An 18,342-nucleotide genomic window follows, 5' to 3' on the forward strand; every position below is an offset into this window, starting at 1 on the left:
ATAAATAGCAGATGAAAAAAATCTGTAGTATTTACACTCCAGACTAACAATGCATCTTTCATTATCTCAGTCTGACCCTTCCCAGTGCAATCATTCCATGTGTTTTTGTAAATTGGGAATTAAGGGTGCGCTCACTCATCCGAACGCATTAGCTATGGCATGTCGCTAGAGCATTAGCAAGCTCACTACAGGGTTTCTTATTGTTATGAACTGTATCAAGAAGACACCTTAAAACAGGGGTGGACAAATATTTTGACTCGTGGGTCGCATTGAGTTAACAAAATTGTCCGGGGGGCCAGAACATATCTTTAACATACACACACACTATTTTTTATGCCTATAATTTTCCTTGAGGCTGCACAGCGGAGGAGTGGTTAGCACGCAGGACTCACAGCTGGGAGACCCAAGTTCAACTCTGGTTTCTTTCCACATTCCAAAAACATGCACTGTGTCCAGTTCCAAAAAATATGATGGTCAGGTGTGGGCTGCATGGCCGACGAGTGTTTTGTGCACAGGCCACACAGCTAGGAGACGAGAGTTCGATTCCACCCTCGGGCATCTCTGTTCTCCCTGCACATGCGTGGGTTTTCTCCGGGTACTCCGGTTTCCTCCCACATTCCAAAAACATGCTAGGTTAATTGGCGACTCCAAATTGTCCATAGGTATGAATGTGAGTGTGAATGGTTGTTTGTCTATATGTGCCCTGTGATTGGCTGGCGACCAGTCCAGGGTGTACCCTGCTTCTCGCCTGAAGACAGCTGGGATAGGCTCCAGCATACCCGCGACCCTCATGAGGATAAGCGGTAGAAAATGAATGAATGAATTTGTTAATTTTCCTTGAATTATTTGTCTAATTTTATCAGTAAAAGTGTTATACTATCAGCTGTATGTTCTCATAACCCGTTTTTTCAGGAGCACTTCAAACATTAGACCACATCAAATTATGTAACCCTAATTTTACAGTTTTTTTTTTTTTTTTTTTTACTAAATAAGACATCCAAATTGCAAGTCATGTTGCCAGTTTGTATGTTATAAGTTGAAATAGTGGCTTCAAATGCTTGATGGGCCGCATGTAGCCCCCGGGCCGTAGTTTCCCCACCCCTGCCTTAAAGCGTATGTGTCAAACCCGGGCCCATTCAGACCTCAAACAGCGTGTACCCCGCCTCTTGCGCAAAGACAGCTGGGATAGGCTCCAACCTGCAACCCTCACAAGGATAAGCAGTACAAAAATGAATGAATTTTAATAAGATGTTTTGTCAGACATGGTTCAGCAATTGAAATTGTCTTCTAAGAAGGCAGTGAAAATCAATTGTGTCTTGAAAGATGGAAGGAATATATCAGGTGGACATGGCTTTCATATGAAAAGTGTGCACCAGTCACTTTTTTTTTTTTTTTTTTCAAATATACTACCAGGTGACAGTAGTGGATCTCCCTGAGCTTCCTTACACCTCCATATCCTTGTTCAAAGAAAACCCAACTGCATATATTGTTCAGAAGAAATATGAGCGGTTGATGATACATTTGTAAGTGCATGTACCACATTGATGAATAAAACATAGATCCAATTCAAGTGAAGTCTCTTACCCCAACCTGTATACAAGACCCAGAAGGAAACTCTTTCCCCGCTGTTGACTGTTGCTTTTATGACTACCACCACCAACAGTCAATCACCCAAATTCTCTCTGCTACACAGGTGACTGATGAGCCGGTGTGTCAAATATAGGGGGACCAGTCAATCAGCCTCCATGTAAAAGTTGCTGGAGGGCGTGTGGAGAAGCGCTTTCTTTTCCAGACACAGCTTTTTATAGTGGTGGGAAAATGAGGGATTAACTTCCAGCCAGGTTTGGTTAGATGCTCATTGCAAGTGTGTCTCATCCACTCCAAAGTGTATGGCATTTATTACGCCGCGCTGCCATGTGTGTACATGTGCGCCGTGTGTGACGATGTTCAAGGGATAAGAGGAGGGGGGGGAAAGGGAATGGCAGCGGATCATTTATGGAGCAGAGTGTGTTGATGTGATTTACTGTGTGAGAGCTCCATGGTCCGCTGAACTTAGAAAATGAGCAGCCAGAGGTGGCCATGATTGGAGGCTTACCTCTCTGACTACTTGAGTACTACTATGAGTGTATTCAGATGTGTGTTTGTGGGAGCCATGTAGATGTGGTGAGAATCAGTAGCCGGACAGAAGTAGATAAACAAAGCCAGGCGTACGCAGTCTGTCATCTTCATTGTGTGTGTGTGTGTGTGTAGCCTATTAATGTGTGTGTGTGTGTCTACCCAAGAGATGTGAAGTTGACTTATGTTCACTCGAGTGTGTGTGTGTGTGTGCATATGAGGTCAGAGCCCCAGCCGATGCATCAGAGACAGAGTGGAGTGCCCTCAGATATACATCCATGTGTCAGAGGTCATCATAATCATTCATTCATTCATTCATTTTCTACCGCTTTTCCTCACGAGGGTCACGGGGGTGCTGGAGCCTATCCCAGCTGTCTTTGGGCGAGAGGTGGGGTACACCCTGGACTGGTCGCCAGCCAATCACAGGGCACGTATAGACAAACAACCATTCACACTCACATTCATACCTATGGAAAATTTGGAGTCGCTAATTAACCTAGCATGTTTTTGGAATGTGGGAGGAAACCGGAGTACCCGGAGAAAACCCACGCAAGCACGGGGAGAACATGCAAACTCCACACAGAGATGGCCGAGGGTGGAATTGAACCCTGGTGTCCAAGCTGTGAGGTCTGCGCGCTAACCACTAGACCACCGTGCCGCCCTCATCATAATAAAACATACCAAAAAGAATGAAAGAATATTGACCATAATGTGCGCACACCCTGATACTATTTATGCAGACTATAACTTATTCATTGATGATTGAATATTTGATCCATGGAATAACTAATACTAATGTCGCTGGCATCAGAACAAACTAATATCCTTACAATATAAATACCGGTTATCACTGCTAGCAATACATTTTAGTCTTTTTCTGTGCTTCTGTACTTCTTGTAATGACCACCTATCAATTCAGCGCAGTCCTACGCTGCAGTAGAGTTGAATTCCCGCATTCCAAATGGCACCACCATAATACTGTCATTGGCGTAAAAAAAACAAGTTAAAGCGAGTTTATTTATTTAGCACATTAATAAAAGGCAACCCAAAGTGCTTCGCGGATCATGAAGATAGAATGAATGAAAGAGGCAAGTAAGAACATAAAAATAATAAAATGATCAAAGCTTGGGGGAGAACAATAAAAACACAAGCAAGTAATCAGCAAATAATGCAAGGAAATTAGTTAAAAGCATCTCGAAAATGAAACTCCCCGCTGATCAGCACATTGCTTGAGATTTTAGCGACTGATAGTATTTCCTGTTTGAAATTAAAATGACTTTCATTTCTTTTTATAGTACATGGTAGTCAGATGTCACATTGTGAAATAAATGGTTTTTATTTTGTAATTTGGTGATAAACGTATAGACTTTGTATTTAAATTTCTTGTCTATAAATTTTATTAGGTAAGAAATCTTAAATTAAGATTTGGTAAGAAATCTTAAAAGGAACCTATTATGCGTTTTTCACTTTTGTGACCTACAAATAGCTAGAAAGTTTTATTCTCATGTTAAACGATGCCAAAGTTTGAGATAATGAGGTTTGCGCATTTGGGAGTCAGCCCCAAAGGAAGTTAGGGATGGCTCAAAACGCTCAGTTTCAGAGGGCGTTGCAAAACTGGAGGTTTGTGATGTCATACATAGATACATATCATAGATGGGCTTTATTTTGCTCTCCATGCGTAGGCCAGAAACGTTTCTGGCCCTCCCCCAAGGGCCTGGTATGATGAACATCCAGCAGCCACACAACATTTTTTCCCATGACTGCTATTTTCATCAAAACAAACAACCCACCGCAACTCACCGGCGGTGGCGTACCACAGCCACCGCAAGTCAGAAATGAGACTTGGTCTGCATGGCCACCATCACATGGTCATGGATGGTGTCTATCCTGCTACCCCCCCAAATCTACCGCTATACACCCTGCCTGTGGGTGCCGTCGAGCCCTGGGCTCCAAATAATCCTATGATGCCTGTCTTTGGATGGTATGGTGACCAGACGGGGCACAGAAAGATGTGATTCATAGGTGAAAGGTGGGATAGACTTTCTGATTCGCTCCGGCACACAGATAGAGTTACAGCTCAATTTCAACGTCTCTACCCCTCCACCCCACCGTTCTATCCTCCTGACTAAAAATAGGACCAAGAAACTAGGGAGGGGAGAGGAGGAATAGCTTCTTCCTTTTTTTTTTTCTACCTCATTCTTCTAACCTCTCCAGCTTGTACAGCATCACTCCTAACTCCGTAATTCAATCTCACCTTTAAAAGTGGAAAAGGAGAGTTATTTTGACCTCGGTGCTTCTTTTCACCTCTGTCTTTTTCCCAGTCTGTGTTGTGCTTTTGGCTTTTTTTTTTGTGGACAAGGCAAGATTCTGAATTAATCATAAACGGTTCAATAGCTGGCCGAAGATGTGCTCCGTCATTTGAGAGGATCAATGGAGGAAGGACAGTGCCACAGTGATGGCACTGCCTGGAGGAGAGACAGGGAGGGCCATGTCCAGTTGATCCATAAACTCATTCTGGCATGAGGCTAGATGGGGGAGGAGACAATGTCCTTGCCCACATCTTGTCTCTGCCCTATACTCTCTGGAGAGAGACTGATGTCAGTATGCCCTACTTTAAAAAAAAAAGTTACGTTCACATTGTATACGGATGGAGAAAAGTATGCAGTAATTTGATGAGTAATATTTACCTGTAAACAAGGTACTTCCAACCAACGGATAAGACATGCATGTTTACATAAAAACGTCTGTCTCCACATTGTCAATTGCATCACAAACATGAATCCACATTGTACATATTTTATGTGTAAAAACAATTCTGCAGCACTGACCGCTGATTGAACCTGATTTTAATTTTTTGTGACTACCACATGCAAATCATCTTGTTCCGTTACATGTTCATATACAAAAAAAAATGGTTCTTTTACACAGGCCTCGACCATTGCACAAGTGTTACTTCCTTTTGCATCGTATAAGCGTCATAGTAGAAGTTCAACTGAATAATGTGACACAGATAAGCCTTGCCGCACGTACTGTGAGTATAGAATGTGTCTTTACAAAATGTAATCCTGGAATTTTTTTCACTATCCAGAACAATGGGTGATAACATGCGAAGCTTTGCATGGACTATTTTAGTCATTGTCTCCTTAGTCTAGTCCTACACTAAGCCTTCATTCCAACTGAAGTCTGAATATACTATAGCTATTGCTCACACCAATGTTGCAGAATCCTTTTCAGCACATACAGCCGTCGTCTGCATTTCAGGAATGAATAGGAAATGTCTTCACAGCCGGAAAGCATACAAGCTCTTGAAATTCAAATTCTTTGTCACCTATGCAGGGGACATCAAAGCTCTGAGGTGTACGTGTTGACAGAGAATGGAGTGGTGTAGCCAGCCAACAACATTGTTATTTGTGAATTATGTCCTGGTGGCATGAGCAGAGAGCTTTACATCTGAGGAATGACAGCAGCTTCCCTGAAATGTGCATGAAATGTGCTTAGTATTATCAGTGCAGCATCGTGTCCAAGTCACCTGTCTCCCTCCCTTGCTTTCTGCAGGGCGACTGTGGACCAGATAAGAGCATGAGCTTACAATATATGCAGTAAACCAACATCCTTTGCCCCCCCACACAAGGTCTTATAGGGACAGAGACACAGCAGCAAAGCTAAACGATCATTTATAGTGTTCTTATAGTTCCCTATCATGATTCATCATCTTTGCTTAAATAAGGTATCTTATATATTGTTTGGAATTATGACTGGCGACCGGTCCAGAGTGTACCCCGCCTCTCGCCTAAAGTCACCTGGATTGGCACCAGCATACCCCTCACAACCCCAGTGAAGATAAACGGCACAAAAGATGGATGTTTGTAATTATTTTCCATATTGTTAAATTTTAGAACGGGATGTTTACAGTGATTATAGCAAAGGTTTGATCAATGTGTCAAAAGTTTTGCGGAGGAGGAGACATTTGGAGATGAAATAGAGAACTTGCAGATATGGATCCAAGTCTTAAGATATGAAGATGAAGATTAGTAATTTTCTAAACATAGAATGGTAAGTGTAAATTACTCTAGAGTTGATTATCCTTCAATTACTGTTTTAAACCAGCTTCTTAATGAGTGTAAAGAGGTTTTTCATTGTAATTGTGGCCTCATGTCGAGGACGAATGTTCGTCACAGTTTTTATGTGCACCGTGCAGATAGCAACCTTATTAAAAATGCGTTTATATCGCACTTTCAAACCAAATTCTTCTTGTAAAGGTGTTGCTTTGAAGCAGTCATCAGTGAAATTATCACTGCAAAGGACAGAACTCAAGGTGGTCTATTGTTGTTTTGTGTGCTTACTTTATCTATTGTTGTCTTAAAGCTTCCTCTTTTGGAAAATAAAACCAACTTACAGTATCACTCGGATATTGTGAACATCCAGCAGCAACACAACATTTTCCCATGACTGCTATTTTGATCAAAAATGTATTTCCTTATACTTTCCTTCAGCTGAGAGGTGTTACCTTGATGATGTCACAACCTATAAATGTGATTTATTGCTAAACTCGAACAATATACACCATAATTACAGACAATGTTTAACAAATTTAAGCAAAGTTGATTCATCATATTAGGGACCGTTTAAACTATGTGATTAGTTTTCAAATAATTCTACTTATCTGAAAAAAGGATGGTCCAAGTTCTGTCACAATCACTGGCAGTTTTCTATAGCAAGGAAACGAGATGAGGCACACTGTCAGAGACCCATACCCCTCCCCTTTGTAATTATAGAAAACAAATATTTAGCACAGTATATGATAATACATTTGGCAAACTCTGTTTCATCATTCATTTCCATCTAGTTCATGACAAATGCAGATTGTTGTTTCCTCGTAAATATGATGGTGACCTTTCTGCTTGTCCATAAAGTGAGAATTAGAAAGCAAGAGGAATAATGTGATTTTAATCAAACATGATCCGTAACTTCCAGTCGATTGAAAAAAAAAAGCCTGTTACATAGCGTATGTATATAATATGTATAATCAGGTATTAGTCGGAGTGTTGACAGACCAATACACCAACTTGCCAAGGTACCTCATTGTCAGTTGAAGAGAAATGTGAGAGAAAATGTGTGTATATGTGTGTGTGTGTGTGTGCACGCGGGTGTATATGAGCCCGAACAGGCACTGACTCTAAATCCACAGGCCGTGGCAGATTTACATTTAAAGTAGTTTTAGCAAACACCCCACTTGCAGATTCATTTTTTTTGCAGGGCTGAAGGGACAGGCTTATCTGCGAGTCATCTGTTACGCGCACTGTGTCCAGATAGGAGCCGGAGGAGGCGGGGGGGATGATGTACCATATAATGCAGCACTGTTGCTTGAAGTCTAATTGCATTACATGTGGACTTACTGTACCTCTTCGCTGCGGCGACCGCAGCAGATGTGTGTCAGTTGCCACTTTCATAAGTCTTTTAACACGCTGGATGTATGTTTCAGTAGTGATTGACAGCAGCAGTAATGGAAAGCATCATAGTGGTATTGATGTTCTGTCACTCCTTTTGCTATTAATGTTATCCCCGCATGGAGCAACAGGGTTACTAGCAACTTGGAGTGTGGGAGTGTGGGAGTGCCCAAGGGCATATTTGTGCCTCATATTTACTCGGGTCAGTGTGTGTGTAGATGTGTGTGTGTGTGTGTGTGTGTGTGTGTGTGTGTGTGAAACCCCAATAGGAGGAATGCGCTGTAAGTGTTTTTGGATGAGTAGGTGGAAGTGTTGTTGTTGTTGACATACTACACTACAGGCTGAGATTTCTGAAGGCTTCGATGGGTAATTGAGAACAGCATGTGTTTCCTCCTCCCGAGCCACCGTAGGCCCAAACCAGCTCGCCCTCCGACCTCCAAAGCCTCGATGGAGTAGCACTCATCTTCCTCTTCTTATCCTCTCCTCTTCCTTTCCTTAAATACTGCCAGTTGAGCTTGCGGGAGAGAATAACAGCATGCATGGTATTAATCAAACTCGGGGGCAGAGTGGGAAAGGGGCGGCAGGAGCCCGGCTATTACTGCTAAACAGGTTTACCAACAGAGGAATATTTTCTCTGTGGCACATTTGACAGAAATCAGTGTTTCCCGCAGGGCTGCAGACAATGTCATCATAAAATTGATATGCATATGTGCAACCCCCTCAAAAAGTCCCATCATAATGTGTTAGTGAGGACATTCATTCATTAATTCATTTTCAACTGCTTTTCCTCACGAGGGTTGCGGGCGTGCTGGAGCCTATCCCAGCTGTCTTCGTGCGAGAGGCGGGGTACACCCTGGACTGGTCGCCAGCCAATCACAGGGCACATATAGACAAACAACCATTCACACTCACATTCATAACTATGGACAATTTGCCAATTAACCTAGCATGTTTTTGGAATGTGGGAGGAAACCGGAGTACCCGGAGAAAACCCGGGGAGAACGGGGAGAACATGCAAACTCCACACAGAGAATTGAACCGTGGTCTCCTAGCTGTGAGGTATGCATGCTAACCACACGAACACCGTGCAGCCTTAATGAGGACAACTAACAGTTAATATCTGAAACTTATGTATGGAATTACTGCACCCTGGGGTTCCGAAAGTTATGAGATGGACCAATCGACTTTGAAGTGTACACACGGTGCATTACTTCAATTAAATAAAGTTAATGTCTCCATCTTATATACTGTACATGTTAACTGAATGGCAGCACATATCCGTTTCCTCGTTTAAAGCTAGTGCTAACATCAGGTAAAATACACAGCATGATGCTAGCTGGATATTTGAATTGGCCACCGTATCCGTGTGTATCCGTTATGTGCTGCTTCAATATTGGCATAATGTCGACGCCATTTATTGTTTTGTTTATGTGATCGGTTGAAAGAAGTTTGGCGTAGCCCGTCAAAAACCGATGCAGGTCAGCCGTAATAGCAGTCAGATGCTATTTATTAAATAAACACAGCTGTCATTCCAACTATAATGATATCAGAGCATTGGGAGAAACCATTAATACTTTCAAAATATCTCTTAAAATGTCAGAAAACTTAAATCAGCAATGATTTACGCACTAAAGATAATAGATAATAGCATTACTAATTGTAACACACACAGACAAAAATCGGAAGTGACACTAGGAAATGGTTTCAAAAACAAAACCTCGCATAAACATGGAGAATTCTTAGTTGGTGCCAAATTGATCTGTGGCGATCAAAATTAATTAGTGGCAGGCCACCACTATTACATGAACATTTCTTACCATTATATGCATGCCACACAACAGGAATACATTGGTGGAGACTACACCTGCTTAGTGTTTTGGATTCTGTTAATATATATATATATATATATATATATATATATATATATATATATATATATATATATATATATATATATATATATATATATATATATATATATATATATATATATATATATATATATATATATATATATATATATATATATATTTATACCTGACTCTGTGTGATTGCGCTTTGGAGTAATTGTGCACTTCCACAGGGGATCTTGCTATAGTTTCTTCCCACGGATCCATGTTGGATCTCAGTCACCCATTTATCATTTTTATCATTTATCATTTTGGTGCCAATTGGCCTTTAGAAAGTTGAGCTCAGCCCATGAGAAATGGGACAGGGGTCCCTGCTTTTGGCTTTATTATGCATGCTGCCGTCCTCATAAAGCCAAATTACCCCCAACACCCCCGCCTTCCTTTGACTTCCTCAAATGAACAAATGTGATTGAGCGAATGCCATTACCTGGGTAAATGTATGAATCCCAAAGGGGCGAACAAGGCCTTACACCACCCTGAGGGTAAAGCTTATTATCACTGCAAAGTCCACAGAGGAGAGAAGCAGCTGTGGAGCTGGTCTGAGGTCCACATTTCCATATTAATCTGGCACATTTAGGCATTTGAGACAGAAGGCCTCCTGTCACGCTTCTATGATAACAGAGAATTTAGCTTTCCCCTCTCATGTATAAATATGTAGAATTCTGATAAGATTAATTGAATCCACTACGCATACAGTGGCACGAAAGGAGTGGGTGGGAGACGTTAGAGACAGCGGGGGGGGGAAGGAGACACCTAATGTTGCCAAAGCTTTTATTTCAGACCGGCCTCGGTCTCAGAGTGTGTTTGGGCTCGTTCCTCTCCATCCAAAGTGCCTTGAATTGAAAAGAGCATCTACCTAACGGAGCCTCCAAAATAGCTACCTTTTTTTGAACCGAGCTGATAAAAATGGCATGGAGCCTCTGACACCAAAGCCTCACCCCAATTTTCAGAGCTCTGGAGGAGATCAGATAGCCCTGTGTCATTTGATTTTCTGCCTTATCTCATCCGTGCCCATCTTTTTGTCTCATGCAGGGCTATGTTTTGAGGAGTACACGTTGCATGTATCTCTTGAAGGGCAAAAACTCCGAGTGATATCGGAATAAACAAAAGTACCACGCTGTGATGTGGCTCTTCTAGAGCCGAGTGCTTATGACTCTCCTTCATTTGACATGAAGGATGCAAATCTGCATAAGTACTTCTATATGAAGCAAAGTTTGTTACCGTGCTACCTTTCATTTCGTTAATGACGGTGTAAACTTCTCAAAAACACAATTAGGATCTCAAACAGTCCTCAAAACAACCAATAGGATTCGAGGGAGGGTCATAACAAGAAGATGGCAGGTCAAGGATCCTTAGATGTATTAAAGACAGAGAAGTGGGAGTTGACGCTGGAGAGTGGAAGTCGTAAGGAAAAAGCTACAAACTCGTAAGGGAGCTCATCCGTGTGTGAGTGGCATCTCTCATTAGAAAATGTTGTCTGGGGCCACAGAGGAGGGACTGCGGGGAGGACCGACCCCCCCACCAATCCTGGCCTCTGAGAACGGGCTGAGGAAGTGATTGATGAGTGATACTAAGATAAACAAGCACCCTAGCCCCCAAAGGCATTCCTGCAAAATGCTGTACGCCGTTATAAATAAACATTTCAGAATAATAAATAAATAAAAGAATGGAAAACAATCGTTGGGGTTTCTTATTATGGAAATTGTTCCTTGAGACAAAAATCTACCCGGCTTTTGTTCTTGGCTTTGATGAGACTTTTTCTGTTTAGGTGTGTGTGTGTTTGTGTGTGTGTACTGTGCTTATGCATGTGATGAGCTCAAAAGGTAGCCAGGCCCAGCAGCTGACTGGATGTTACTTTCTCTTTCTCTCTCCTTCTACTGCTCATTCACAGCAAGCCACCGCGCGCTCTCTCATTTGGGAGTGCTCCAAATCATAGCAGCTGTGAGTGCAGAATGTGTGTGTGTGTGTGTGTCTTTGCAAAAAGAGCATTTGGGTGTTAAACTGATGTGCAAGTGTGGCATATGCACAGATTCATCCTCATGATACGGGGGCCGAGCCACAATACACAAACACACACACACACACACATCTCTGTCCAATTGCTCTGTAATTGTTGAGTGAGTCGTAAATGTTTTATGTTACACTTTCTGCTAATGTTCAACACTGAGCACCAAATGTCTCTGTTACAAATCGAAGCAGAAAGGCAGATTATCATCAGTTACATTATATCATGATGAGCCTCCAGGCTGTGGTCTGGTGAAGGGAGAATGAATTATGAATGGAGTGTGAAGGAGAATCTTCTATTCTCTCTTGGGACTTCCAACACTGCTACTCATTTAGGTTGGATGAATGAAAGATAAGGAAGAACGTGTGGCACTCGTGCATTTTACTCCGGGTGAACAAGAGTCATTGAAGCTACTCATAGACACACACACACACACACACACGGGTTCCGACACGCATGTTGCAAAGCGCTTTATACATTACCAGCTGAAAAACCATAAAAATCTATCATTAAAGCCACTGGTGCATTCTCTTTTATGGTACATGCCTTCTTTCTGTATGATTCTGTATGATCTTTGCCTGACAATTATTCACCGCATTTTCTCCTGGTCTTTGTCTTGTCGCCATGGTTGCAGGCCGCAGAATGGGTCGATGATATTGTACAATCGCAAAAAAGTGAAGTACAGAAAGGATGGCTACTGTTGGAAGAAGAGGAAAGATGGGAAGACCACACGGGAGGATCACATGAAGCTGAAAGTGCAAGGAGTTGAGGTGAGTCTGCAGGCCAGAGTTTGGGTGCATGGCTGTGGGAAGACGTCATGGTCTGTTTAGCCACGTTTCCACCAAGTTGCACTGTTAAGGTTTTAGTTTAGTGTTTTTTTTTTTTATCATATAAAGGTATTGGGGCTGCACGGCGGATGAGTGGTTAGACCTCACAGCAAGGAGACCAGGGTTCAATCCCACCCTTGGCCATCTCTGTGTGGAGTTTGCATGTTCTCCCCGTGCATCCGGGTACTCCGGTTTCCTCCCACATTCCAAAAATATGCTAGGTTAATTGGCGACTCCAAATTGTCCTTAGGTATGAATGTGAGTGTGAATGGTTGTTTGTCTATATGTGCCCTGTGATTGGCTGGCGACCAGTCCAGGGTGTACCCCGCCTCTCACCCAAAGACAGCTGGGATAGGCTCCAGCACCTCCGCGACCCTCATGAGGATAAGCGGTAGAAAATGAATGAATGAATACACAAGAGAATTCACTACAGTTTCTCACATTTTGAGCAAATCATCAGTAATTAAATGCAATATGAAATATTACCGGGCGGCACGGCGGTCGAGTGGTTAGCGCGCAGACCTCACAGCTAGGAGACCAGGGTTCAATTCCACCCTCGGCCATCTCTGTGTGGAGTCTGCATGTTCTCCCCGTGCATGCGTGGGTTTTCTCCGGGTACTCCGGTTTCCTCCCACATTCCAAAAACATGCTAGGTTAATTGGCGACTCCAAATTGTCCATAGGTATGAATGTGAGTGTGAATGGTTGTTTGTCTATATGTGCCCTGTGATTGGCTGGCGACCAGTCCAGGGTGTACCCCGCCTCTCGCCCGAAGACAGCTGGCATAGGCTCCAGCACCGCCGCAACCTTTGTGAGGATAAGCGTAGAATAAATAATAAATAAAGGTAATGAAGAGACCCCCTTGGTACTTTGGTACCATTGATACCAACCTCAATGGTCTGGGAGGTTCCTTTTTAACAATTTAATTGTGTTCCTATTTGTTGATCACTTGTCGTCTTGTTTTACTGATCCTTGGCAAACTGAACTTGGTGGAAACATGGCTTGAGTCTGGAGATGGGCAACCTTTTTGTCATCGGTGAGGCCTTCCTGGTCGGTAATGGAGACGGTCGCATGCTGCTGTCTCCAAGGAGCCTCACCAGGACACAATGCAGCACAACAATAGTTTTCCCTAGGAAACCAGTGGAGTGGAGCCGATTGTTTGTACCTTATTAAGACTCTGGATGTTGCCGTTGCTCCGGAGAGCCTACATTAATCTTGCTTGTTCAAAGCAGTACTGAGCAGCAAGCGCTCTCTCACCCCACTCCAGTCACCTCCCACATAAGCTATAAAACACCCAGTTGTATCTATTTTTGGCTCTCCCCGGTTTATTTCTGTTTGATCTGCGCTAGTGGCGCGAAATGTTGATGCAGCGAAGCTGATGTATCAGTCGTACAACTTGAAACTTTGCTTTTCTTGTTGTCAATAGTGGTGAAGTTTGGGGTTCTGGACCAGGAGTGATGTACAGCAGATGTATTTATGTGTTTAGATTTTTGATTTATGAGTGCCCGTGTAGACACACAAAAGCATGACTTGTAGCACACACCTCAGGCACTGGTGTTTATGTCACACAGTATGACAAAGCTCAGGCGTTCTCCCAGTAGGCGCTTTGCTCCGTGTCTGCGCTCCTCCAGATATTTGTCACTCTGAGGAAATGGCTCGGTGTCATCGCTGGTCCTGCAGTGGTCCGATAACCTGCTGGGATTTATACACACATTTGTTTGAGTTCTTATATATTTTTACATCATCTGACAGTTTCACCAGTATGGTATGACTTTAGTCAGCTCACTTGTATCAGTATGTCTTATCGATTTCCCGGAACACAAGCATCACCTTACACGCCATATTCACTCTATTTAACACATGTTTTGGCTGTTCACAGGACTCATGTGCATCTCTTAACAATATGCACTTATAATTTGCTAATTCATACATCGCCACGGATGACAAATCCGCCATTTTCCATACAAAACGAGGAACGTCACTGTAATGAGCTCATTAACTTGCGCATTCACTCTTTAGCTTGACACCTGTTATACTTTAAGGTACTTATGAACTTGTCTATTACTTGAATATTGCTTACAAATCACCTTACTTGTAAATAACCATTGGGCACACAATGTTTTGTCACATTAAATGCTATTTTAGTTACACATGTTATACCCCATTCGGGGCTACGTGAATAAAATTAAACAAGCAATTAGCGCCTAACACTCAAAATTCGAGTGTGCCTGAATGCCTCACAAAAAAGGACACAAATTGTTCCTTGCTCTGTGTGCATCATTTATTGTTGTTCATATGTATTTTTGTATTTCAGATACTACTAAGAAGGGGGTAGTGGTTATTTTGGAGTTTGGGGCACCATGGGAAGATCCCATGTTTATCAGCAGGTTATCACAAGGAGACCACTGGACATCAGTGAAGAGCCTAACAACACAAAAACAAATGAATTCTTCTATTTTCCACACAAACAACAGCAATAGCTAAAATGGCCCAATGGTTAACTCTTTAACTGCGATTAATCATGTGACAGCCCTAGTAAAAACACATTCCTCTATACCAGTGCTTCTCAAATACCGGGTGGGGCCCCCTTGGGGGAAGCACAGTGAACTGTCAGGGGGGACGTGAGAGGACTTTCAATATTAGTGCAGACTTGCCAACATATATGATTTTTTTTTTCTTACTCAGCATCCTGTTTGACTCTTGAATATGCTTGTATGCTTCACTGCTCTCCATTTTGTTGCATTGCGCTGGCTTTAGTTTGGAGTTTAATCTGTACAATGCAGATACATAAATAGATATTATCAGTTTCTCAGTAGTATTTCAAAGGTTAGGATTAGTATATGACACCGTCAAACATAACGAATAAATCCACAGCACTAAAACAGTATATGCTGATTATCGTACACCAGTATTAAAGACTATAAGAATAGACATTATATGAGCCAAGTTCAGCATACAGGGAAGACATGGTTCAAGCTCCTGATGCTCGGTGACGTGTTCCAGGACATGAGGAACTATGAGGCTGAGGCATTTTCTGGGGGCTGCCTAAAGCAGCCTAGCATGGAAAAAGTAGATGTCTGTCCTGTCCGCTTTGCAGTGCTGGCTCAGCAACCCGTGTTGGCTTCCCTCCCTCCTCTTTCAATCTCTACACTTTACTGTGTTAAGTCTCTTCCTTCCCCTGTGTGTCTTTGGTCTCTCAGTCTTTTAATTCTTCACCAAATATGTCACGGCCCTGTTTTCTCCTCTACTTCTCTTTCTCCCGACTGCCCTTTCTCTCCTCCACCCTCCACTACCCTCCAAGTCCACCATCCAGACAGACAGAACCTTGAGCTGGGTGGTAATGCTCCCTGTTCCCTAAAATTGGAGCGCAGGGCATGTTGCGGAATTAGCGCTTAACAGGCCGTGAAATAGCAGCCTGCCTTCCTGACGTCTCCCACATCACTCCAGGTGAGTTGGCCAGACGGCTGGATAAATGAGCAAGCAGCACCCGCAGCACACGGCATGCATTTGGGTCACCTGAGGAGAGATGTCCGTCAGTGATTATCTCACCCACCACTCTGGCCCACCGAGCCAGAGTTGTTTACGCACCCAAATTGTCATGAGGGTCTTTTGCCACCGCTCGCACGGGTATATCCGGTGGTCACCAATCTGTCAGGGGCCTCGGTGGCTGCAAGTGTTGATTGGTTTCATTCACCTATGATGTCATCTCAATTCAGGGTTTTGGCCTTATTGGGCATAATGTAGCACTAGCATTCGCTGCTTTCTGTGAAGTAGGAGTGCAAACTCCTCTTTTGGTGAAACATTCAATTACACATAAAGCTTTTATGCTAAACTACAACCAAATGTGGCAGAGTGGCTCCTTTATTAGTGACACAAATACAGTGGGGCAAAAAAGTATTTAGTCAGCCACCAATTGTGCAAGTTCTCCCACTTAAAAAGATGAGAGAGGCCTGTAATTTTCATCATAGGTACGCTTCAACTATGAGAGACAAAATGAGAAAAAAAAATCCAGATAATCATATTGTTTGATTTTTAAAGAATTTATTTGCAAATCATGGTGGAAAATAAGTATTTGGTCAAAAACAAAAGTTCATCTCAATACTTTGTGATATACCCTTTGTTGGCAATGACAGAGATCAAACGTTTTCTGTAACTCTTCACAAGATTTTCACACACTGTTGTAGGTATTTTGGCCCATTCCTCCATGCAGATCGCCTCTAGAGCAGTGATGTTTAGGGGCTGTCGCTGGGCAACACGGATTTTCAACTCCCTCCAAAGATTTTCTATGGGGTTGAGATCTGGAGACTGGCTAGGCCACTCCAGGACCTTGAAATGCTTCTTATGAAGCCACTCCTTCGTTGCCCGGGCGGTGTGTTTGGGATCGTTGTCATGCTGAAAGACCCAGCCACGTTTCATCTTCAGTGCCCTTGCTGATGGAAGAAGGTTTTCATTCAGAATCTCACGATACATGGCCCCATTCATTCTCCCATTTACACGGATCAGTTGTCCTGGTCCCTTTGCAGAAAAACAGCCCCAGAGCATGATGTTTCCACCCCCATGCTTCACAGTAGGTGTGGTGTTGTTTGGATGCAACTCAGCATTCTTTCTCCTCCAAACACGACGAGTTGAGTTGATACCAAAAAGTTCTATTTTGGTTTCATCTGACCATATTACATTCTCCCAATCCTCTTCTGGATCATCCAAATGCTCTCTAGCAAACTTCAGACGGGCTTGGACATGTACTGGCTTCAGCAGGGGGACACGTCTGGCACTGCAGGATTTGAGTCCCTGGCGGCGGAGTGTGTTACTTATGGTAGCCTTCGTTAATATGGTCCCAGCTCTCTGCAGGTCTTTCACTAGGTCCCCCCGTGTGGTTCTGGGATTTTTGCTCACCGTTCTTGTTATCATTTTGACCCCACGGGGTGAGATCTTGCGTGGAGCCCCAGATCGAGGGAGATTATCGGTGGTCTTGTAGGTCTTCCATTTTCTCACAATTGCTCCCACAGTTGATTTCTTCACACCAAGCTGCTTAACTATTGCAGATTCAGTCTTCCCAGCCTGGTGCAGGTCTACAATTTTGTTTCTGATGTCCTTTGACAGCTCTTTGGTCTTGGCCATAGTGGAGTTTGGAGTGTCACTGTCTGAGGTTGTGGACAGGTGTCTTTTATACTGATAACCAGTTCAAACAGGTGCCATCAATACAGGTAACGAGTGGAGGACAGAGGAGCTTCTTAAAGAAGAACTTACAGGTCTGTGAGAGCCACAAATCTTGCTTGTTTGTAGGTGACCAAATACTTATTTTCCACCATGATTTGCAAATAAATTCTTTAAAAATCAAACAATGTGATTATCTGGATTTTTTTTTCTCATTTTGTCTCTCATAGTTGAAGCGTACCTATGATGAAAATTACAGGCCTCTCTCATCTTTTTAAGTGGGAGAACCTGCACAATTGGTGGCTGACTAAATACTTTTTTGCCCCACTGTACATGTACATGAACACACCGCACCACATACATGCATACACATATACTCCGGTTTTATCAACCCTGGGGTGCATTGAGGGTGCACACCCAATGTTTTTGTCTCATTTGTGGTTCCAACAACAACCAAAAAAAAAGCATTCAAACTTACCGTAATATATTCTTGGCAATTGCGTGATGTCACTTTTTTCGGCACATGTTTATTGGTTATACAATGGGGGGGGGGGGGGGGGGGGGGGGGGGGCAATGGCAACTTTCCATCCATCCATTTTCTATACCGCTTATCCTCACTAGCATCGTGAGTATGCTGGAGCCTATCCCAGCTGACTTCAAGCGAGAGGCGGGCATTGGTCGCTGGCCAATCACGGCCAAGAGGCGGGGTACACCCTGTTTGAGGTCTGAATAATATGGGCCCGGGTTTGACACATATGCTTTAAGGCAGGGGTGGAGAAACTACGGCCCGGGGGCTACATGCGGCCCACCAAGCATTTGAAGCCAGTATTTCAACTTGGAACATACAAACTGGCAACATGACTTGCAATTTGGATGTCTTATTTA

General features: G+C 43.1%; 1 protein-coding gene across 10 annotated transcripts in view; it reads left to right on the top strand.

Annotated features, from left to right (window-relative positions):
• The window catches only part of camta1a (calmodulin binding transcription activator 1a), a 312,882-nt gene that overhangs the window by 167,595 nt on the left and 126,945 nt on the right, over positions 1-18,342 (top strand). For all 10 annotated transcript variants that reach the window (XM_058052090.1, XM_058052091.1, XM_058052092.1 and 7 more), the window contains one exon: positions 12,112-12,247. In XM_058052090.1, the coding sequence (XP_057908073.1) occupies positions 12,112-12,247 (136 nt within the window). The remainder of the gene's footprint in view (positions 1-12,111; positions 12,248-18,342) is intronic.

The sequence above is a fragment of the Doryrhamphus excisus genome, chromosome 16 (genome assembly GCF_030265055.1).
Source record: "Doryrhamphus excisus isolate RoL2022-K1 chromosome 16, RoL_Dexc_1.0, whole genome shotgun sequence".
Classification (NCBI taxonomy): Eukaryota; Metazoa; Chordata; class Actinopteri; order Syngnathiformes; family Syngnathidae; genus Doryrhamphus; species Doryrhamphus excisus.